The 24,736-nt window shown below is 41.5% G+C and overlaps 1 protein-coding gene across 1 annotated transcript in view; it reads right to left on the bottom strand.

Moving 5' to 3' along the window:
* The window catches only part of lrrc9 (leucine rich repeat containing 9), a 220,808-nt gene that overhangs the window by 41,481 nt on the left and 154,591 nt on the right, over positions 1-24,736 (bottom strand). Inside the window, exons 24-26 of the mRNA XM_060828987.1 lie at positions 14,199-14,329; positions 5,623-5,731; positions 3,826-3,965 (exon numbers count right to left, since the gene is read on the bottom strand). Of these exons, the coding sequence (XP_060684970.1) occupies positions 3,826-3,965; positions 5,623-5,731; positions 14,199-14,329 (380 nt within the window). The remainder of the gene's footprint in view (positions 1-3,825; positions 3,966-5,622; positions 5,732-14,198; positions 14,330-24,736) is intronic.

Here is a 24,736-nt window from a genome sequence, read left to right as displayed (position 1 = left end):
GGCACATGGGATATTTGCCTTTATGAGATGGAGCAGAGTTTAAGAGCAGCGAAGTTAGCTGGAACTCTATGAAATATTGGTTAGGCCACAGCTAGAATATTGTGCGCAGTTCTGGCATCCATATCTTCCACTGATAAGGGTGTACAAGAGAGTTACCAGGATGTTGCCTTGGCTGCAAGTTTTAGATAGGAGGAGAGACTGTTTAGACTGAAGTTGTTTTCCTTAGAGCAGAAGAGACTGGAAGAGGGTGGGTGGGGGTGCCATGATTGAGATGTTAAAAAAAAAAGAGTATGAGAGCCATAGGCAGGGTAGACAGGAAGAAACCTCTTTCTTGGTGGCGGGATCAATGACCAAGAGGCATGAATTTAAGGTAAGGTGAAGGCGGTTTAGAAGGGAATCAAGGAAAATGCCTTTGACCGTTAGAGTGGTGGGAATTTGGAAGTCACTGCCTGCAAGGGTGGTAGAAACCACCATAGCATTTAATAAGTATTTACATGTATACTTGTGATGTCAAGACACGTAAGATCAGAGGTAGTGAAGGAAACTTGTGCCGAGAGTCGAAGAATTTCGGGGAGGTCCTGAACGAATATTTGCTTCAGTATTCACTACTGAGAGGGACCTTGTCATTTGTAAGAACAGCATGATATGCTTGAACAGGGTTGATGTTAAGGAGGAGGATGTATTGGAAATTTTGAAAAACATGAGGATAGCTAAGTCCCCTGAGCCATACAGGACACACCCAACCTTATTAGAGGAAGCGAGGGAAGAAATTGCTGCGCCTTTGGCGATGATCTTTGCACCCTCACTGTCCACTGAGTAGTGCTAGATGATTGCAGAGTGGCAAATGTTATTCCCTTGTTTAAGAAGGGAAATAGGAATAATCCTGGGAATTACAGACCAGCCAGTCTTACATTTGTGGTGGGCAAATTATTGGAGCAGATTCTGAGAAACAGGGTTTATGATTACTTGGAAAACCATAGTTCACTTAGAGATAGTCAGCATGGCTTTGTGAGGGACGGGTCATGCCTCACAAGCCTTGTTGAATTTTTTGAGCATGTGACAAAATATATTGATGATGGTAGAGCAGTGGATGTGGTGTACATGGATTTCAACAAGACATTCAATAAGGTTCCCCATGATAGGCTCATTCATTACATAAGGAGGCATGGGGTACAGGTATGTTTGGATACAGAATTGGCTGGCCAACAGAAGACAGAGGGTGGTAGTAAATGGAAAGTATTCAGCCTGGAGCTTGATGACCAGTGGTATTCTGTAGGGATCTGGTCTTGTGATTTTTATAAATGACTTGGATGAGGAAGCGGAAGGGTAGGTTCGTAAGTTTGCTGATAACACAAAGTTTGGTAGAGGGCCATTGTAGGTTGCAAAGGGACATTGACAGGATGCAGAACTGGGCTGATAAGTGGCAGTTCGAGTTCAACCTGCAAAAGTGTGAAGTGATTCATTTTGAAAGGTTGCATTTGATTGCAGAATACAAGGTTAAAGGCAGGATTCTTGGCAGTGGAGAAACAGAGGGATCGTGGAGTCCATGCCCATGGATCCCTCAAAGTTGCCACCCAAGTTGTTAGGGTTTTTAAGAAAGCATATGGTGTGTTGGCAGGGGGATTGAGTTTAACAGCTGCGAGGTTATGTTACAACTCTATACAGCCCTGGTTAGAGCACAGTTGGAATATTGTGTTCAGTTCTGGTCATCTCATTAGAGGAAGCATGTGGAAGCTTTAGAGAGGGTGCAGAGGAGACTCACCAGTGTGCTGCCTGGACTGGAGGACATGTCTCATGAAGAAAGGTTGAGGGAGCTAAGGCTCTTCTCATTGAAGCGAAGAAGGATGAGAAGTGACTTGATCGAGGTGTACAAGATTATGAGAGGCACAGATACAGTGAATAGTCAGAGACTTTTTCCCAGGGCAGAAATGGGTATCACAAGTGGGAGCAATTTTAAGGTGATTAGAGGAAAGTTTAGAGGAGATTTCGGAGGTCGGTTCTTTACACAGAGAATGGTGGGTGCGTGGACTGCACTGCCAGAGTTGATAGTAGAGTCAGAGACATTAGGAACATTTAAGCGACTCTTGCGTAGGCATATGGATGATAGTAAAATGACAGGTATGTAGGTTAGTTTGATCTTAGAGTAGGATAAAAGGTCGGCACAATATCAAGGGACGAAGGTACTGTTCTATGTTCTAAGACTCAGGGCCAATTGCTGGAAAATGGGATTAGATAGTTAGGTGATTATTTTTTGACCAGCCTCGATGAGTGAATTCTCTGCTGTGGATCTCTGTGATTTTATTATTGGATTGGGTCAGTGGATGACAATCCATGACCATAACTATCATGCTACTCTTTTCTACCAATGTGGGAAGCTGATTTTCCTGATTGATGTATTCACGGTTTATTATATAATTCTCCAGTTAGCTACTGAAATGCAACATCTGATATTGGAGTTAGAGCATTTACAATATTCAATGTTTACTCTTGTAGTTAATAGGATTTAGTAATAATATACACAAAAACATCAGAAAATTCCCAAATTAATGTTAATATATTTATTCATATACTATATAACTAATTGAACTAAAAGATTAGCCATTTTTAAACTTTAAATTTTGAACGGTTGTTTCAGTTAAGGAATAACACGCACAGATCCCAATTTTCCTTCTAGTTGGTAGTAAAGATGACTGGCTGTGCTTTTCCAGCACCACATTCTTCAACTCTATAACTCACTTTCTCCTGGTTCTAAAGATTGTATTGTTACAAAATTCTCATATTAGAACTAATAGCTTTCTTTGCGAGCAATGAGTAGGGAACTAAAACGAGTCACGTATGAGTTGAAGTAATTTCTGGCAGATTAATAGTGGTAGCAAGGCTCTTGTGAGATATCTCATCAAAAACCTTTCAAAGTGCACTCAGATCTTCCAGTTAGAATGAGAAATCCTTTTTCTGGCTCCAGTCAGACATAAGATTTCACACTTTTTTGATTTTTCTGATCAACCTTCCGATGAAAGATCCTTCAGGATCAATTCAGTGCAGGAATCCTCAGCGGAAGCAGCAAAGACCATTTGCACAGAACTTAAAACTTCTTTTTATGGCCTTAGCCTACCTTTTTTTGGTTTACTAGAGGCTTTGAATATTCGAAAGTTTCTTTGCAGAGCTACAAAGGCAAGAGTGTAAAGAGATAGGGCAGATATAGCTGGTGGATAAAGTATTTAAAGGATCGGGTGAGTAGGTAGGTTGGTTGAGGGGGATGTCAGTTTGGTTTGGGCATTGTTCAGGCAGTTGTAGTGAGAGTTAGGATGTCAGTGAGAGTAAACTTTTTTTTCTTTATTCCTTTGCATTGTTGACTAGATTAGCATTAATTGCCCATTCCAAATTGCTCAGAAGGTAGTTAAGAGTCAACCATGTTGCTATAGGTCTGGAGTTACATGGTAAGGATGGCTGGTTTCCTTCACTAGAAGTCATGAGTGAACCAAATGGGTTTCTACGACAATTAACTGTGGTCACATGGTCACCACTAGGTCAGTTCTTTATTCCAGATGTTTATTGAATTCAAATTTTACCATCTGCCATAGTGGGATTCAAATCCATGTCCCCAGAGCATTAGCCTGGGAGTTTGGCTTGTTAGCCCAATGGCATTGCCGTTACATTGCTTCTGATTTATCCTTGCCCTCTTGAAGAAGGGCTTATCTCATGTTCTTTGTTACTGACAGTAGAGAGAAATGGAAAGTATACAATCTTTTGCTAGTTGAATCACAAGGAAAAAATTTAGTTGACTACTTTATATGTAGTGATAAGAAAGTGATTGTAATCACATACCTGTTGCTCCGGGAAAGTCCTGACTGTCCATAGCCACTGGATGAGACCTTCTGCTGAAGAATCTGTCTATTGGTCAAATGAAGTTGAGGCTTTTGTCTCGGCAAAATGGTCTCAATGTGGTTGTGGTTTAAGTAAAGCACCTTCATAATAAGCAAAAGATTAATTGTCAAGACTTCAGATTTGTTAATGTACTTATTTACCAGGTCCTTGTTTTTTCAGTTGGTCTCTAGGAGGTACACAAGAGAACCATAGAACACACCTGATAATGAACAAAAATGTCTATGACTTATATTTCAGTAATAATAAGATTAGTTTCCTAGTTTATTTTTCTGTGAAATACCCATTCCCTGTGAAGAACATCACAAAACATGAGTGCAGACCTGTTTTATAGGATCCTATTTTGGTAACTCGAGCATTTTAAATGGTAACCTTGGGATTACAGAGTTACCTCTGAAATTGCATTAGAAGCAGACCTATATGTGAGAGATGGAGCTTCCTACCACATTCTTCAGTTGAATTTTTGGCTGCCTGTTCCAATACAGAGTTGCCCACCCTGAAGGAAAAGCCGATACAATTTGGAAATTACAGAACTCAGCCAAAATTGTCTTGTATATCTTAACATGGAACTCCAGTTCAGACCATACTGTTGCTGTCATTTCCAATTTTTACCATTTTTAAAATTTTTATTTCTTCTTGGTAAGAAAATGGCTTCACAATTGGCCTCTGAATTTCCAACTTCAGTTTTCATAGTAACCCCTGAACATGCCAAAGATGATTAAAAACAGTGTAAACACAGAAAAGATGTTCCCAATGACTGGAGAGTTCAGAACCAAGGGTCGCAATCTAAGGATATAGAATAGACCACTTAGGACTGAGAGTGGTGAGCCTGTGGAATTCTCTGCCACAGAAAGCAGGAAACATTTTGAATGTTTTAAAGAAGGAGTTAGATAGAGTTCTTAGTGCTGAAGTGATCAAAGGATATGGGAAGAAAACAGGAGCAGGGTTCTAGAACCATGACTATAATGAAAAGCAAAGCAAGCCAATGTGCTGAATGATCTATTCCCACTCCAAATTTCTATGTTGCTATGAAGAATTTTGTAAAAAGTTGTCCCTGGTTCCTGAGGAATTTTGTTTTATCTATAGCAAGAAAGTGCAAATTTTATATCTTCACTACACAGCTGTTATTTCCATTTCATCAATGTTATGTCCTACTAGAGGGCAGTTCTACAGACCAATTTAATTGCTTAGGATAGGAAATTCTCAAAATCTTGGGGTTGGACAGGCTGCTAGAAAAAAATATACCTGTGGCATTCAGTGGATAGCAGTTAACATGATCAGTATTATAAATCACTAAAATGATTAAAGGATATTTAATTGCATCTGCCTATGAATTTTGATTAGCGTCTATTTACCATTAAAATAGAGTCATTCAGCACAGAAGACTCCCTTTGGCTCATTGACCTATCTATATTAAACCCTTTTTCCAGCATTTGGCCCATGCCTTAAATGTTATGACATTGAGTGTCCAAATGCTGCAACAATATGTTCTAACGTAATGCATATGTTGATCAATCCAGTGTAATGATAGTTGCAGTAAAGATGGCTAAACACAAAGTGTTGTACGTAATTTACGTACCTTCGATAAATAAATATACTGACCCAAATATGGATAATGAGGAACAGAAAGTTACTGGGCAGTATATTAACATCACTACTACAATTTATAACTTGATTTTTTTTCAAAAATCTTACAGTAAATTATCTAAATAGAGATAAAAATATTTTTAGAAGACTCACTTTGACACGAGGGAGATAGACAAGACCACTGAAGGATGTAAGATTGTTGCGTTCCAAATTGATTCTTTGTAAACGTCCAAATTTCTCAGAAGGTCCAAGATCTACAGATCTGTTAAGAAGTATAAGTGGTTGACACTAAATATGATACTTATGCATTTGCAATTGCAACTGTTGCTACTTTTTAACTTTTCAATTAAATCTTTGTATTTCTTAATATTTGCATGAAATGATCACAGAATTACAAGAGAAATAGGCCTTTATATCCAATTAATCCATGTTGGTGTTCATGTTCTATATTAACAACTTTGCTAATCTCATGCATCCATCTTGTTTCCATATTCTTTTATTTTCATTTCCTTCAACGTATAAAAATAACATATTTAATGTTGCAGCAACAATGGCAAATTAAAGGGTGAATGCTGTAAGACTTCAGATCAACCCATTTCCTATTTTTACCTGTATGTTAAACCCCTTTCATAACTGTTCACAATTTTTTAGTCATAATTATTTGTAATCTTAGTAACTTGGGTGTTAGTTTTGATTACTGATTTGTAATAGCATTTGTAAGTATATACTCAATTGTAGAGAGCTTTTGACAATACTGCTTGCAGTGGACAGACAAAGTGCTGTTGAAAGGAGGAGGGCAATAATGACAGAAGTCATTTACAAACAGATGGACAAGAAGTAAAACAATGTCTTTTTTCTGATTTGAACACTTGCAAAAACATGTTTTTTTCATTTTGACCTGATAAGATAAAAACTAATAATATTCCCATTTAAGAAGGCTTTGGATAAGGGCTGAAGTTGTTCGTTTTAATCAGGAAAGAAAATTGTAAGATCTAGTTTAGAAGCAATGTACCTTTGTTTTGCAATCTTGTACATCACCAATTAATTTAAATGCAGGGTACCTTTATTTTCTTTTGCACATCTATTTTACATCTGCAGCCAAGTTCTACATTCAAGGTGTAATTTTTGTGTAACCATATTGCTGGAATGCTACATAGCTGAGCACCTTAGAGAGCAGTAGTTCAGAATCCTACTTCTTCAGCAAAAGTAGCAAGGTCATTGAACCTCTAAGCATTAATCTGCTGACTGGCCACCTGTCTTCAATGTTTCACTGCTGACAGCACTTCAAATTTCTAGACCGATTCCATCAGGGCCCTCTGTGCTGTATCTGAAAATCTTCGGCTCTCACAACAGTTGTTTCAGGCATGTCTGAATTTACAATGGTGCTTTATCTTGTTAATCAACAAATGTTTGGCATGCCTTTAAGTGGAAATAAGCTGCCTTTAAAAGGGAATCATAGGTAAGTCATTGTCAGACTTCAGTTAGGCAAGTTGCCAATGAACCATGTAAGAAGCATTGGCAGCCTGACTATTCAATATTAATGACACAAGGCCTAACTTTATACTTTATGGTTGTAATGTGTTCAGGTGCAGGCTGAGTATGCAGTGCCATTTCTGAACTTCAAAATGTCTTATGTATCATTGACTCAGGGCAAACTGAAACATTACATTTTTGGGCATTGCACCTTAGGAAAGAATTATTGGTCTAGGAATATAAATTTACCAAAGTATCTAGGTCTTGAATAGTTAACATTAAAGGAGAGGTGACACAAACTTGAATGTATTCTCCGGAATGTAGAAGACTAAAGGCTGATTTGAGCAAAGTTTTAAGACATTAAAGAGAACAAAGTGGATTAAAATGTACCTACACGTTCTTTCTGTTGTTGTACAAATGCAGTAGATTAGTTGAAACTATTGTGACTATTTGGGGAATCTACAATTTGAAGGCATTGTCCAAAAACTAGAGCCATGCTTTTCAGCAGTAAAATTAAGAAACACTTCTTTATGTAAAGCACAATAAAAGTTTGGAACTCACAATATCAAATGGCAATTGATGGTAATTTTAAATTGATTTGCAGTGGATATATTTTCGGTAGCCATAAGTATCACAAAGGAATATAGAACAAAGCCAATTGTATACATTCAGGTTACAGATCAACCATGATCTCTGCGAATGGTTTTGTAGTGAATGGAGATCCTTGATTGAAGTTCTTTGTCTGGGCCAGTCCAGGGAGCCCTGGCTGGCAGATTATGGACAGCAGATTTAGAATCTCCAAGTTTAGGGAACTGACTGTGTGCAGGCTGGGCCACAGTCAGTTTGTACTGTTAACCTGGAACAATCAGGAAAGCCCTGGCTGACTGATCTAAAGAGGAGATTCAGAGTCTTCTCAATTTAGGGGACTGACTCTGTGCTAGCTGGGTCACAGTCAGTGTGTTACTGCTGCTGTTGGTTTCTGCTTTTTTTGTGGAGAAATCTGATTCCTGGACTGGCTGAATTATTTAGCCAGTTTGTTAACTGGTATTCCTCTTTTTTAGTGAGGACTGATTTCTAAACTGTCTGATCCACACAGTTAATGTGTTTCAGGTGTAACTCAGTTCTCATTAGGGAACTGTAGTTTCGCTGGCTGGATACAGCCTGTGTTACTCTCTTTTACTTTGAAAAGACGACAATGTTGATTTTGCGGCAGGGCTTAGCCCTTGGACTCCAGTTTTCTTTGTTTTTTTTGTATGTGTCTTCACTGTTTTTTGGTGTTTGGACTGTGCCCTTGTAAGAAAATATATCTTACCAGATGAGTTGTTCCTGTGGGTAAACCTGGTCCTGGGACTCGGCCTCTGTAAAGATTGAACACCTGTGTGTGTGCTGGGAGGTGAGCACTTGCTGCATCATGGAGTTCGGAAGTAGACCAAACCCCTGTGAGTTAATTGCACCTTTTACAATGAACGGTGTTTCTGTAAGTGGGCCTAGTTCTCTATAGATGGGCCAGGACTCTATGGAGACTGAACACCTGTGTGCTGTGGATTGTGCATTTGTCGCCTTCAGGAGTGGACTCTGTCATTGGATGTGGACTCTGATTTTAGCAGTGGACTTTGCAGTTTGGAGTGGGCTCCATTTCTGACAATGCACTTTGTCTACTGGAGTGGACTCTGTTCCTGGGAATGGACTCTACATTTTGAAGAGAACTGTTTATGGTAATAGACTCTGTGTACCAGAAAGGACTTCGTTGATAATTGACACTGTCTTGTTGCTTGTTGGGGTTACCATCTGCACTATCTTGTGTGTCCCTGGGTCTGGCAGTCCTCGCTGTGAGCTGGGAGGCTCAGAGGTTGTTCTGAAAGCTGTCATCCCCGAGAGAGGGAGGGTGGGTAGGCCGTCCTGTGAACCTGAAGGTGGGTAGGATGTCCCGATGCCGGTTGCCATGAGAGCTGGAAGGTGAGTAGGCAATTCTGAGCGCCGTTGTTCCAAGAAGGGATAATCAGGATGGGCTGTCCTAGAGGTGTCCGGAAGGTGTCAGAGTGGCAGAGAGCCAGAAGGTCTGTAGGGGCAGGCCAAGATCTGGAAGGCTCATCATCCCAGGGAAGGGGACGGGCTATCCTAGAGGTAACTGACAGGTGTGTCTGGGCAGTCCACAGGCCGGATGGCGCATCAGGGTGGACGAGAGCCAAACAGTACATAGGAGCAGACTGAGAACTGGAAGGCGGGTAGGCCGTCCTCAGCACAGTCACTCCGGGCAGGTATGGAGGTGAGCTGTCCTAGAGGTGGCCGGAAGGTGTGAAGGGCGGCTAGGGAAGCTAGAAGGTGTGTAGGCTGTCCTGACCACTGTCGTCCTGGGGTGGTTGGGGAAGCAGGACGAGCTGTCCTAGAGGTGGCTGGAAGGTATCAGGACAGACCGACAACCAGTCTGTAGGGGCAGGTTGCCTTATAGAGTGGTTGGAAGGTGGGAGGGATGGGTGGGTTGTTGGGGATCTGTATTTTATACACTGTTTATTTAATTGAATTGCTTTATACATATTTGTCATTGTTACTGTTTTGTGGTGACTGAAACTGGGATTTGAGGTTTGTTCACATTTCCCTCGAAACTGGTTGAACAGTAGGGTTTGGGGCCTGGCTTTGCTGCTCCTCTCCCTTGTAAAATTGCTGTTTCTTTGTATAGAGCTGCTAATGTTAACTGTTTTGTAAACTGTATTGTTTAATACAAAATAAACAGGAGATTTAGAATCTCTGAAGTTTAGGGAACTGACTGTACTGGCTGGGCCGTACTCCGTGTTACAACTGTTGCTGGTTTCTGTTTTTTTTGAGTGGGGGAGGGATAATTACCTGATTCCTGAACTGGCTGAACTATATAACCCAATTTGTTAACTGGTATTCCATTTTTGAGGACTGATTTCTAAACTGCCTGACCCACACAGTCAGTCAATGTGTTTCAGGTGTAACTCAGTTCTCATTAGGGAACTGTTGTTTCACTAGCTGGTTACAGCCTGGATATTACTCTTTTACTTTGAGGAAAGAACAATGTTGATTTTGTGGCAGGGTTTAGGCCCTTGATTCTGATTCTGTTATTTGAAAATGTTTTCTCTTTTTTGGTGTTTGGACTGAGCCCTTGTGAGAAAACACATCTTTCCAGGTGAGCTGTTCTTGTGGGTTGGCCTGGCCCTTTGTCGGTGGATTAGGCCTCTGTAAAGACTGAACACCTGTGTGTGCTGGGAGGTCAAAACTTGCTGTGTCCTGGAGTTTGGGAGTGGACCAAACCCCTGAGTTACTGCACCTTCACAATGTACTGTGTTCCTGTGAGTAGGCCTGGTTGTCTATGGATAAACCAGGCTTCTATGGAGACTGAACACTTGTGTGTGCTGTGAAGTATGCATTTGCTGCCTTCAGGAGTGGACTCTGAGAATGCATTTTGCATACTGGAGTGGACTCTGCTCCTGGCAATGGACTCTGCATTTTGAAGAGAACCATTTATGATAATGGACTCTGTGTACCAGAAAGGACTTTGTTTGTTGGTAACTGACTCTGTGTTGTTGCTTGGTGGATTTATCACCTGCACTGTCTTGAGTGTCCCCTGGGTTTGCTGTGAGGTGAGAGACTTATAGGTTATCCTGCAAGTTGGAGGCTAAGTATGCCATCCTGTGCACCGGAAGTTGGGTAGGCTGCCCCAAAAGCTGGAAGGTGGGTAGGGCACCCTGTATGCCAGAAGGTGGGTATGCTGTTATCAGCACTGTTGTCCCAAGAAGGGGTAATCGGGATGGGCAGTGCTAGAGGTGGTCGGAAGCTGTGTCAGTGACCGAGAGCCAGAAGACGCATAGGACAGGCTGAGATCCGGAAGGCTTGTAGGCTGCCCTGAGCACCGTCATCCCAGGGAAGGGGACGGGTTGTCCTAGAGGTAGCTGGATGGTGTCTCAAGGCAGTCCACAAGCTGGATGGCACATTGAGATGGGTGAGAGCCTGATGGTACATAGGGGCAGACCGAGAGCCGGGGGGGGGGAGGAGTCTGTTTTCCTGCACTATTTTTAATCTAATTGGACTGTCTTTTACATGTTTTATGATGACTGAAAGTGAGATTTGAGGTTTGTGCTCATTACTCTGAAAACTGGTTGACCAGTAGGGTTTGGGGCCTGGCTTTGCTGCTCCTCTCCCTTGTAGATTGCTATTTTTCTGTACACAGCTGTTAATGTTAACTGTTTTGTAAACTGTATTGCTTAATAAAAAAAGACAGGAGATTTAGAATCTCCCCAGTTTAGGGGACTGACTCTTTGCAGGCTGGGCCATAGTCAACGTATTGCTGCTGCTGTTGGTTTTTTTGTTTTTGGAGGAAACCTGATTCCTGAACTGGCTGAATTATTAGTTGTTAACTAATATTCCTTTTTATTGAGGATTGGTTTTTAAACTGCCTGATCTACACGGTTAATGTGTTTCTGGTGTAACTCAGTTCTCATTAGGGAACTGTTGTTTCACTGGCTGGTTACAGCCTGTGATTTACTCTGTCTTCTCCTCAAATTAGGAGAAAAATGTTGATTTTTATGGGAGGGTGTAGCCCTTACATTTTGACTTCCTTTGTTTTTTGTAGTGTTTTCACTCTTTTGGTGTTTGGGCTGAGTCCCTGTGAGAAAATGCACCTTTCCAGATGAGTTATTCCTATGGGTAGGCCTGGTCCTTTTGGTAGATGAGGTCTCTGTAAGGAATGAACATGTGTGTGTGCTGGGAGGTGAACATTTGCTGCATCCTGGAGTGGGCCAAACCCCTGTGAGTTAACTGCACCTTTTACAATGTACTGTGCTCCTGTGAGTGGGCCTGGTTCTCTATGGATGGACCAGGACTCTATTGAGACTAAACACCTGTGTGCTGTGGGGTGTGCATTTGCTGCCTTCGGGAGTGGACTCTGCCCTCTATTGTGGACCGTTTTTAGCAACGGACTCTGCAGTTTGGAGTGGACCTAATTTCTGACAATGCACTTTATATACTGGAGTGGACTCTGTTCCTGGGAATGGACTCTACATTTTGAAGAAAATTGTTTATGGTAATGGACTCTGTACCACAAAAGACTGTGTTGATAATTGATTGTCTTGTTGTTTGTTGGATTTATCACCTGCACTGTTTGTTTAGTGTGTCCCTGGATCTGGAAGGCCTTACTGTGAGCTGGAAGGCTCATAGGTTGTTCTGAGAGCTGGAGGGTGGGTAGACTGTCCTGTGAACCTGAAGGAGAACTGTGGGCATACTTACACTACAGGTGAAAGTGAGGACTATGGATGCTGGAGATCACAGTCAAGATTGGAGTGGTCCTGGAAAGGCACAGCAGGTCCTTGGATGCTGCCTGACCTGCTGTGCTTTTCCAGCACCACTCTAATCTTGATACTTACACTATATAGAATAGAGTGAGTCAAGATAGCTACTTTCAACCATCTTCTGAAGGGCATTTTAAAAGCTAGCCAGGCCAATGAGGCCCACATGCCATGAAAGAAACAAAATCATACGGTTTAACAATATTTTAATATCCAACCTGAACTTTTTATTAAGTACAAGACAAACAGGAATGAAACTTTGGTTTGAGTAACTTGGTGAGGGCAAGGGGGAGGGGAGAAAAGGGTGACCTGGAAAAGTGTGGGGTGGAGAGGGAAAGGCAGACAGGAAAACTATCAAACTGTAAACCTGTGGATTCTATTTACTTTACAATTAAAACATATCTTCAGAAGGCTAGTTGGCAGAATTTATCATCCATTCTAGAGATGGGACAGGGACACATGTTAAACCACAAGGAAAGGCAGTAGTTGGAGTTCTATTGTCTTTCAACTGCCATGCAATCTCACTGGTGGGAGGCAAGCCCCTTCCCTCCATATGGCCAAGTCAGTCACCTAAACGATTAAGTGCCTATTCCTGCCTGCACTCACATTTTACCTGCAATGGTGGCCCGCTGCCACATAGGGAAATTATCAGTTAACCTTTCAATGGACCAGAGGGCACCTTCCTAGTCATAGCATCATGCACAGAAACAGGCCTTTCGGTCCAACTTGTCCATGTCGACTAAGTTTTCAAAACTAAACTAGTCCCATTTGCCTGCATTTGGCCCATATCCCTCTAAAGCTTTCCCACTTGGACAGGTACGTAAATATATTTTAAATGTCATAACTAAACATGCATCTATCACTTCCTCTAGCAGTTCATTCCACATACAAACCATCCATTGTTTGAAAAAGTTGCTCAAGTCCCATTTAAATCTTCCTCCTTTCATCTTAAAAATATGTCCTCTAATTTTGAACTCCCCTATCCTATGGAATGATCTTTGCTGTTCACCTTATCTACACCCCTCATGGTTTTATAAACCCCTTATAAGGTCACCCTTAACCTCCTACACTCCAGTGTAAATGTCCCAACCAATCCAGCCTCTCCTTATAACTCAAACCCTCAGTCTCAGTAACATCATTGTAAATCATTTCTTCACCCTTTAAAATTTAATAATATCCTTCCTATAGCAGGATGTCCAGAACTGTAGACAGTACTCCAAAAGTGACCTCACCAACATCCTGTACAACCATAACATGACTTCCCAACTCCTATACTCAATGATCTGAGCAATGAAGGCAAGCGTGCCAAATGCCTCCTTTCAGGCACGTTTTGGTCCTGAGAGAGCCATTCTCATCAGTAATGGGCCTTTTGCTCTCCTCTCCCCATCCCCACTATCTCAGTTCACACCTGTCTGTCTGATAGGACTCCGTGGTCCCAGATTCTAATTATCGAGTTGAATGGATATTATTCCATGACACCCGAATCTTCCAGGTGCAGTTTCCACACTACTCATTGTGGTGCTGAGTTCTCAGGCCTTCAATTCACTGGCAGCTCTTGGGGTGAATAATCAATTAGTTCCGTGCCATATTTGAAATGTGATCTTGAGTGCTGCAGAGCACCGAAATGGAGTTGGCCATCTCCTTGGGCTGTTGGCAATAGCCAGCACTGGAACAAAATTCTGCCCATGTTTTTAATGTGATATTTGCAACAATGTTATCCTCTCCAGCCAGCAAAAGTATTTTAAATGTGCTAACCATATTTCATAAATTAAATGTACTTTATTGCTTTGTGACAATTCTCCTACTCATCAGAATTTTTTGGCTGGTACAGTTAAGAATGTTCAAAACTTGATGTGTTTAATAACTTGACTTAAAACAGAACTATGGTATAATTTTAATGTTGACTTACCACAAGAAATATTTAAGCAAGTCATTATAATTATTAGACTTTACCTGATTGCAGATTCTGGCATCTCCAACTTTAAAATTTCTGAAAAGTTTGAATGCCCCAGTCTCTCTGTAACCATATCAGCGGTTAATCTACCACCAAACACATCTTTTGCATTTTCAGATTCTGCTGATTCCTGTATACAAATGCAAAACTTGAGATTTTAAAGGGCCCTAACATTTTCAGGTAGAAAATTAAAATGTAAAATACACCTGCAAATTACTTATAATTGTGGTTTACTACAGATCTCAGAGGGACTGAATTGTTCTGGCAACATAACCTTTTACAACGACGGCCAATACGGCTGCAACAGTCCTGAAAATACTGCTGTGGGAATTAATTCTACGATATGGATTCTCAGAGACTATTATCTCAGATAATGGGCTGCACTTTGTGACCAAAATTAACCAGTGGATTTGCAGGGAACTAGCAATAAAACAACAATTCCACCGTAACCACTACCCAAAGGTGGCTGGAGTGGTGGAACAGGCAAACGGTACCCTAAAATACAAGTTGGCAAAGCTAAAACAGGAAACAGGCCTAAGTTGGATGAACGTCCTCCCTCTAGCCCTGTTCCACATGAGGGTTACTGTTCTAGCAAGACCAGCCTGTCTCTTGCTGAGGTTTATGGGAAGCCCATGAGGGCTTTATGGGTACCTGGGAGAGTCCAACAACCACCCCCACCCCCATTCCCACCATGAGAGTCTAGATATGAACACACTAGATAGGAGAGGAGGTGGGGGCGTACTGATAGGAGCTAACCAAAACTCTCCAAAGTTTCCATTCGCAGGGACACCATGCTTGCAAAGAAAGTGACGATCTGCCTGAAGGAGACTACCCTGCTACTGAACTGGGGGACTTCATTCTGATAAAGGACTAGGAACAAAAGAAGATGGGACCAAGATGGAAAGGACCATTATAGGTGCTGCTAACAACTCCCACGCTATGAAAGTACAAGGCCGTCCCTGGTGGATACACAGAACTGACTGCAAAGAGTCAGAGTGGAAGCAGGCAACAACTAAGGACAATGATGTTTTCCATACTTGTGACTTTGGGAGAAGGGACCTTGAGAATAGATGGATCTCGAATTGACCGCCTGCAGCACATTACCTTTTTGCACCTAGCCTAACAGACTGCCCGCATAACAGGGAGAGACACCCACTGCTGGGTATGTGCCCACCATTTGGTGGAGGAATCCCTTTGTGGCCTTCACCTTTTCAATTGCACAAACTGGCTGAATCGCTCCTGTGTCGAAGCCCCTCGGGTGACCTTGCTAACACCAATAACGCACAAGAGTGGCGGTCAGCATGGTATAACCTGACCTCCTTCAGGGGCTGGTATCACCTTAATTACAACCAATCCCATAGGCTCCTCTCCCTTGTAGTTCTCAACAATACCATGGCCTAAACCATTTGTTTCAGGTGGGAGGCGAAACTCACCAAAGGCACTTATGTGGGAATGAGTGAATGCTCCTCTACCATCCCCTGGGCCAAACCTATTCGGAATTTAATAGAATAAGGCTACTTTATATTTGATTGGTCCACCGTCCCAAACAGAACCTCAGGCCACCTCTGGAATAATCCTGCACCCAGGCTGGGTGGGAGCACTGGTTCCACCCTGACAGCTTATAATGGTACATACTTCATTAGTGGGTTGAAAGATTGGGAGAGATCGTCTACATGGGGTATGTTGTACCTCACATTCGAGTTTTGGGCATGTTGTACCTCGCATCTCAAAGTTCCAGAAGGTCCCTCACCAAGTTCCTCACCTGGGTGGGTATGATCAAAAGGAGGGAATAAGGAAATTTAAAATGCCATGGCGGGACCAGTTCCATCTTTTGCTTCTCTTTCAGGACACATTGGGGAGTCAAGGGTTAAACATTCCCCTGCCAAGGACTTACTGCAGTATCAACTGAAGGCCTGGACTCCTACAATGCAGACCGAACACCGCAGTAGTGGGGAGGCTGACTGTATCTTAGAAATAGAACCTAATGGAGCCACACATGTGGATTCCCCTGTCACCCCAGATGAAGAAATGTTTCCTTTCCAGACAAGACTGATAGTCCTGGCCACAACACTGTTAAAATGCCTCCTGCTCCCATTGTCTTTCTTCCCCTCCATATTAGCATAGGTATGTGAAAATCCCATTTTCTAAAAGAAGAACTCTTCTGCCTTAATCTCTTCCCATCAACACATAATCATAATCAATTTACATGTTATCGCAGGACATCGACATTCATAAAGCTTTGCAAATTCATAATTACCTACTTTAAACTATGTAATGACAAGTGCCCATGTGACTGATATGCTTTAGTCTAATTCCTATAAAATATACTGTCTCTGTTTAAGGTAGAGTTTGCGAAGAAGAGTCACTACAAGTAGACACTTGGCTACTTTAGGGACTCTTTGAATCTCTCACTAGCTGTGCGAATATAAAGCTACTGCTTTTGTACAGAAAACTTGCATCGTCTGGATTTGTGGAACAAAATAGACATCAACAATACTGGATCAGTTAATTTTAAATCTGAGATAAAAATACTTCTGTTAAGCAAAAGTATGGGACAAAGCAGGTATATGGAGTTAGGCCACAGATCAGCCATGATCTCTTTGTATAGTGGAATGGGCTCAAAGGGGCTGAATGTACTACTCATGTTCTGATATTTCTAATTCAAACAGTACCAAAGCCTGAATGACATTAATTTTGAACAGTGGTTTCAGCATGAATACACAAGAAGTTAGAAAACATTTCAGACAGAACAAATTACTGAAGATGCCACAGTGTTAATGGCTTGAATAGAGATGAACTTATGTACAAGAAAACGTCCTTATTTAGTATGTGGATGTACCTATGAGAGAAGGAGCAAAACTTGACCTTCTCTTAGGAAGTAAAGGTAGGGCAAGTGACAGAGGTGTCAGTGGGGAGCACTTTGGCACCAGTGAAGATAATTGTATTAATTTTAAAATAGTTGTGGAAAAGGACCGAGCTGAACTAAAAGTTAAAATTCTAAATTGCAGGTATTAGGCAAGAACTCTCAAAAATTGAGTGGAGGTGGATAGTTGCAGGTAATGGGATGGCTGGAAAGTGGGAAGCCTTCAAAAATGTAGTAACAAGAGTCCAGGGATAGTATATTCCTGTTAGGGTGAAAGGCAAGGTTGGTAGGTGTAGGGAATGCTGGATGACTCGAAATTGAGAATTCTGGTCAAGAAAAATCAGGAAGCATATGTCAGGTATAAACAGCAGGGATTGAGTGAATTCATAGAAGAATATACGGGGTGGGGGGGGGGGACACTTTAAGAGAGAAATCAGGAGGAAAAAAAATAGCTTTGGCAAATAAGGTTAAGCAAAATCCAAAGGGATTCCACAAATACAAAAACAGCAAAAGAGTAATAAGGGAGAGAATGTGGCCCGTTAAAGATCAGCAAAGCTGCCTGTGTGTTGATCTGAAGGAGGTGAATTAGTTATTAAATGAATATTTTGTGTCAATGTCTAATGTGGAGAAAGATATGGAAGTTTAGACAACTTGGGGAAATAAATAGGAATATCTTGGAAAGTGTCCATATTACAGAGGTGGTGGTGCTGGACATCTTTAAAATGTGTAAAGTTGGATAAATCCCCAGGAACTGATCACTCTAGAACTTTGTGGGAGTCTAGTTTATAAAAACGTGAGATGCTGCCGTTTTGGTTAGGCAAATCAGGGCAGGACTAAATATACTAATAGTAGGGTGCTGGGGAGCATTGCTGAACAAATAGACCTTGGATTGCAGATTCATAGTTCCTTGAAAGTGGAGTCACGGAGATCCAAGATGGCGGCGACTCAGCAAGTCTGAGTCTACAGAGCCCTTCCCAAAACCTGGGAAAAGTGGGTTTCCTGCCCCCACCACACTTGCCAAACCACCCAAAAAATTTCTTTAATCTTAATTAGCTGCTGAATATTATATTTAAACAGTCTAATACTGAGTGGATAATGAGTAAATCAAAGGGACCCCGCAGCTCTCAGAAAACAAAGACCCCTCCCCCACCCTCCTCTCCTCCGGCTGCAGCTGATGTAAAAACAGGCCTTGTAGAGATGATTGCCAGATTGGAATCGACACTCGTCAATTTCATCGCAGAATCCCGACAGAGATGGAATGCATTCGAAGAAAAGCTGCAGAAACAGAATCAAACCATGGAGGAGCTGCAGGGCCGAGTGGAGGGGGCGGAACTAAAGGCCACGACCTCCGAGGCTGCAGCTCAAACAGCTGCAGAACAGGTGCGAGCTCTGGAGCAGAGAGTCCGGGCCTTTGAAATTTACATCGATGATATTGACAACAGAAATCGGAGAAAGAATATTCGGTTGCTGGGCCTTCAAGAACAAGAAGGGAAAGGACAGTTAGCAGCATTTCTGGAGCGATGGCTGCCCCAGCTTTTAAACCTGGGGGCTGAAACTGACCGGGTAAGGGTGGAGTGGGCCTACCGGGTCGCAGTACGCGGATCTGGCCCAAACCAGTGCCCACGCCCGGTCCTGCTCCGGCTGCAGAGTTATAGGGAGAAGCAGATACTCCTGGATGCCTCCAGAAAGCTTGGAAAGGATCCTAAAGCTATGATTCATGAAGGATCCAAGATTATGTTATTTCAGGACTTCTCCCCGGCTTTGGCACGAAGAAGGAAGGCGTTTGATGAGGTGAAGAAATGTTTAAGGGACTTAGATATTCAATACACCTTACGCTACCCAGCGACGTTATGCTTTACCCACGAAGGATCCGAGTATAATTTTAGATCATCGGAAGAGGCCAAGAAACTTTTAGACTCGGTTAAATAAATCGTAAGAGACAATTTATGTTGGCTTGCCTCTCCCACACTCCGTGGGGAGAAATGGATACTTTATTCTACTTTACTTTTGCCTCTGGGAGCGGGGTTGTCTTCCTTGCTATGTTATTATACTTAACTGTAATCTGTTGGAGTTGTAATTTTATAGTTATGTGTGTTTGTACGTGGCATTGATGCTAGCAGATATACTCAGGTATGGGTGGGGAGGGGTGGGGGTGCGGTGCTCACTGTCAACTCTAGCTCGGTATTATATCTAAATCCTATTAAGGAGCGCCCGGGTTGAGGGTGGGACACTGTTTGGGAGAGGATATGGTGGAACGTTGGAAAGGTAGTAAGGCCCCCTGAGAACAAGGGGGAAGATCTCCATTCAAACATGTTTAATTTTTTTTTTGTTCTTATTGTTTGGAAATAACTTCCTTTTTATCATACTGTTATGAGTGTATTAGAGAACATTGTCTCTTATTTGAAGGATGTAAGCGACTCAACTATACACTCTAGATGATTGTGGATTAGTTGAATTTTGATGATTATATATTTAAGATCTATTTTTATATTAATATTTGTGCTTGAAAATTCTGCTTATTTTTGTAAATTTGTCAAAATGTTAAATTCCCAATAAAAATATCTATATTTTTAAAAAAAAGTGGAGTCACAGGTAGACAGGGTAATGAAGAAGGCGTTTGTATGTTTACCTTCATTGGTCAGTGCATTGTATATAGGAGTCGGAACGTCCTGTTGTGGCTGTACAGGACATTGATTATGCCATTTTGGAATACTGCATTTGATTCTGATTTCCCAGCTATTGGAAAGATGTTGAAAATGTGTTGCTGGAAAAGCGTAGCAGGTCAGGCAGTATCCAAGGAACAGGAGAATCAATGTTTCGGGCATAAGCCCTTCTTCAGGCTTATGCCCGAAATGTCGATTCTCCTGTTCCTTGGATGCTGCCTGACCTGCTGCGCTTTTCCAGCAACACATTTTCAGCTCTGATCTGCAGTCCTCATTTACTCCCCATTGGAAAGAGGTTGCAAAGCTTGAAAGGGTTCAGAAAAAAAAATTACAAAGAAGTTGCCAGGGTTGGAGGGTTTGAGCTAAAGGGAGATGCTTGATAGGCTGGGGCTATCCCTGGTGGGTCAGAGGCTGAGAGGTGACCTTTTACATGTTTATAAAATTATGAGGGGCGTGGAAAGGGTGAATAGTCAAGGTCTTTTCCCTAGGTAGGGGGAGTCCAGAACTAGAGGTTATAGGTTTAAGATGAGAGAAGAAAGATAGAAAAGGGATCGACAGGAAACTTTTTCACGCAGATGGTGGTGCATGCATGGAATGAATTGCCAGAGGAAGTGGTAGAGGTTGATACAATTACAACATTTGAAAGACATCTGGTTGGGTTATGAATAAGATGACTAGAGGGATATGGGCTAAATGCTGGAAATGGGACTAGATTAATTTAGGGTATCTGGTCAGCATGGATGAATTGGATTGAAGGGTTTGTTTTCAAGATGTACATCTCTATGACTTAAGGGCATCATACTACTCAACCACTGTGTTTGCATCCACTCCTCAAAACTTGGTACCAAGAAAGGGGAGCACCGAATTTGATTATGTCAAAAATTCAGCCCCTTGATCAAGGGATCATCATACCAATCTTCAAACATAGGTATAGAAGAGAACTCATCAAGAAAATGATGGCTATTAAGGTAATTGTGACAAGTTGTCTGATTAAACTCAATGTGAAAGAGAATCTACAAATAGCCTGGCAGGTATTGTCAGTTAACTGTATCAAAAACTTAGATACTCCCAGGTGCTGCATCCAAGATGGAAACTGACAGCAGTGAAAACGTAATGAAGGTATACTACAAGGTGAGACCAGAGTTGTAAAGTGTGATGGACTCAATTCTCACCGTATAAACAATGTCAGGGTTGTACCTGGAGCTGAATTAGATACTGACAACATGCCTGTTGAATATTACCACATAAGTACGAACAAGATGATGACAGTGTAACAGATCCATACCCTTAAAATACCTAGCAAGCTGTGGTGGAGGAGAGGAGGAGGAAGAGGAAATTGTCTCTGAAATAGAACCGTTATTATCTTCCCAGCTAATTAAAATTCATCAGATTCAAGTATGACAAAACTTCAAAATATCCTAAGCCTAACAAAGGCAGAAATGAATTTCATATGTGAACAATTAAAATTTAGTTATTTCTTCAACACAGGTCCATTCATTCAATTAAGAGTGTGCAATTAAGTATCTTTTAACACAAGTGAAAGTGTACTTAAGTTGATAGCGTTCATTTTGCTTGTTTTATTATTCTAGCTAATGGCTTGGCAATTTTGAAAGGATGTTATTATGTGACCTCACCTATAATGTGGAACATGTGGCAGCAGAGTCCTTGTACTACTTCACAAATGGAGTTTTGACATTTGTAAAATTATTTGTAATTTTTAAATGATGCTGGATCATTAATTAATCTAGATTTAAACAATTTGTTTGTTGATTATTGATTTATTGAAACAGATTTTGGAGCGAAGACGGGTATATGAAGTTAAGTCTCAAATCAATCATGATCTCTTTGAATGGTGTAATAGGAGCTCAGAGATGTTAAATGGCATATTACCATTCCTATGTTTTTCACATTAGTCAGCACATATGCAAATTTCCAAAACTGTTGTCAATTTCATCAGTGAAATGGGAACAAGTGCAGGCAGTTGTACTGTTAATTACCACTGCAAAATTTAATAAATAGTTTGCACAAATACCATTATACAACTCACAATAAGTCAAATTGAAACATGTTTGATAAATGCTGGAACATATATTATTCTCCTAATATGGTATCATGATCCTTTAAGTCCACAAAGTCTATACATAGAACAGTAAAGCACAGTACGGGCCCTTCGGCCCTCGATATTGCACCAGCCTTTTATCATAATCTAAAATCAGACTAACCTACACACCCTTCATTGTACTATCTTCCATGTGCTGATTCAAGACTTGCTTAAATGTCCCTAATGTATCTGATTCTACTTCACTGCTGGCAGTGCATTCCATACACCCACCACTCTCTGAGTAAAGAACCAACCTCTGACATCTCCCCTAAACCTTCCTCCAATTACCTTAAAATCATAACCCCTCATAATAGATAATTCCGCCATGAGAGAAAGTCTCTGGCTATCCACTCTATCCATGCCTCTCATCATCTTGTACACCTTTACTAAGACATCTCTCCCCCTTCTTCACTCCAATGAGAAGAGCTCTAGCTCTTTCAATCTTTATTCATAAGAAATGCCCTCCAGTCCAGGCAGCATCCTGGTAAATCTCCTCTGCACCCTCTCTACAGCTTCCACATCTTTCCTATAATGAGGCAATCAGAACTTAACACAATATTCCAAGTGTGGTCTACACAGAACTCTAGAGCTGCAGCATAACCTCAGAGCTCTTAAATTCAATCCCCCTGCTAATAAATGCGAACACACCATACACCTTCTTAGCAACCCTATCAACCCGGATGTTCTAGGGGATCTATTCACTGAGAGTCAAGGGGATTTATCAAGGGCGGCTGCTGTGGTGTTGAGTTTTGGGAAGTCAGTTTTGGGGATGATAGAGCACAGTACAACTGTTTACATGATGGATTGACAATGACCAGCCACCATCCTGGCTCTAGTGGAGTGGGATAGTGCATAACAACACGTGGCTTAACTGAGCAGTCGGCGTAAGATTCAGAGTGTGAGGTTGTGAGATGAAAAGTTGTGAAAAAGTTGGGTGGGAATGTAGGATAGGTCAAACCTGAGAAGGTCAAAAGGAAGTGCAAACAGATAGCAACATATACATTTCAGGGGACCTCAACTAGATTGACAGGCTGGGCCTGAAACTCACCGAGTAAAAAGTGAGGTCTGCAGATGCTGGAGATCAGAGCTGAAAATGTATTGCTGGTTAAAGCACAGCAGGTTAGGCAGCATCCAAGGAACAGGAAATTCGACGTTTCGGGACAGAGCCTGATGAAGGGCTCTGGCCCAAAACGTCGAATTTCCTGTTCCTTGGATGCTGCCTAACCTGCTGTGCTTTAACCAGCAACACATTTTCAGCTCTGAAACTCACATCAAGTGCCACTCACATAGCCCTCTATTTACATCCAAATCCCAAGTGCACATTGAAAATGAAAAATGGCTGCCACCACACTCAGCGTGGCAGAGTCAATAATTCTTCTTAATCTCGGAGGGAACAGGCTCTGTTTGAAGAATGAGAGGCCCTTCAAGAAAATAACTGCATTCATTAGCCTCTCACAAAGAACAGGTTAAAGACACTATCACAGAATTCTGGATGCAAACTGCATGCATTGATGAACTATGCTGACTAAAATCTTGGCTGGAAGCAATCTTGACCCTGTCATTAAGCATTTCAAGCTAATTCTAGTAATGGCTATAAAGCAGAAGTAATGCCAGGTAAGCTGTAATTTTTTTAATCCAAGTTCCATAATTCACAAATATATTCCAAAGTTGTATAGCCTGCACAAGGTCTAGGAGGTCCTTACGTTTTAAGGTAATATGATGATCCTGTGATACAGCAATATTTTCAATACAATAACTAAATTCTGGATTTTATAAAAGTAAATAGATACATGGAAACAAAACCAAATAATTATTTTTCTCAGTGGCTTGCAAGCATGCATCTAGATTGTCTCTTGCTCCCAGTGCAGATAGAGGGCACAGAGTCATAAAACACAGACATAGATCCTTCATTCCAACTGATGTGCACCAACCAGAAATCCCAGTCTGATTTGGTCCCATTTGCCAGCATTTGGCCCATATCCCTCTAAACTCTTCCTATTCATATACTGATCCAGGTATCTGTTGTTTAAATGTTGTAATTGTACTCACCTCCACCACTTCCCCTGGCAGCTTGTGCCATACAGGCACCTCCCTCTGTTTAAAAAAAAAATCACTCGACATCTGTCCTTCAAATCCATAATCAGAAAACTTTGGGGTCAGCTCTCTCATATGCCTAGCCTTTCTCCACTCTTCTCAATCAGAGATTCAGTTTGTATAGGACTCTTAGTTTATTTTGCACAATGCATACCCCCTTCAAAAGATGCAAGCAGCCTTTAAGTAGCGTTAGCCACTTATAATATTAAATCTGCCTATTGATGCTTGCAGCCAATGGATGACATTGGTAGCACTATGCTGAACACAGCAAAGGTACAAAAGAGCAGATATTAGAAATTGGAGAAACAATGAGCGGACAAAGGCTAATCATGCACCATGATTTCCCACACTCATTTACAGGTCTTTTGCAAACATCTAAATTAGGAGCAAAAGTAGAACATTTGACCCCTCAAGCCCGCTCTGTCATTCAATGAGATCACGTCTGATATTCCATGGTCATGTCTTCTCACGAGTAAACTGTGATTGGAAGGGTTCAAATTGGATAGATTAGAAGTGTTGGATAGATTATCAGGAGTTAAAGTTGATGAGGTACCAGAACTGATGAGATGCATACAAGGATATTGATGGAATTAAAAGGTGAACCAACAGAGACACTGGCCAGAATACAGTCTTTCTAGACTCAAGCAATCTGCCAGGGGAATGGAGAATTGCAAAAACTATGAACTTGTTCAAAAACTTTATTAGGATAAACCCAACAATTATATAGATCAGTCAGTTTAACTTATGTAGACGGAATAATTCCTAAATACAATTATTTGGCAGGGATATAGTAGTCACATGGAAAAAGAAGGGCTG

The sequence above is a fragment of the Hemiscyllium ocellatum genome, chromosome 8 (assembly GCF_020745735.1).
Source record: "Hemiscyllium ocellatum isolate sHemOce1 chromosome 8, sHemOce1.pat.X.cur, whole genome shotgun sequence".
NCBI classification, from domain to species: domain Eukaryota; kingdom Metazoa; phylum Chordata; class Chondrichthyes; order Orectolobiformes; family Hemiscylliidae; genus Hemiscyllium; species Hemiscyllium ocellatum.
The sequence above is the reverse complement of the archived record's forward strand: the minus strand, read 5'-3'. Positions and strand labels throughout refer to the sequence as shown.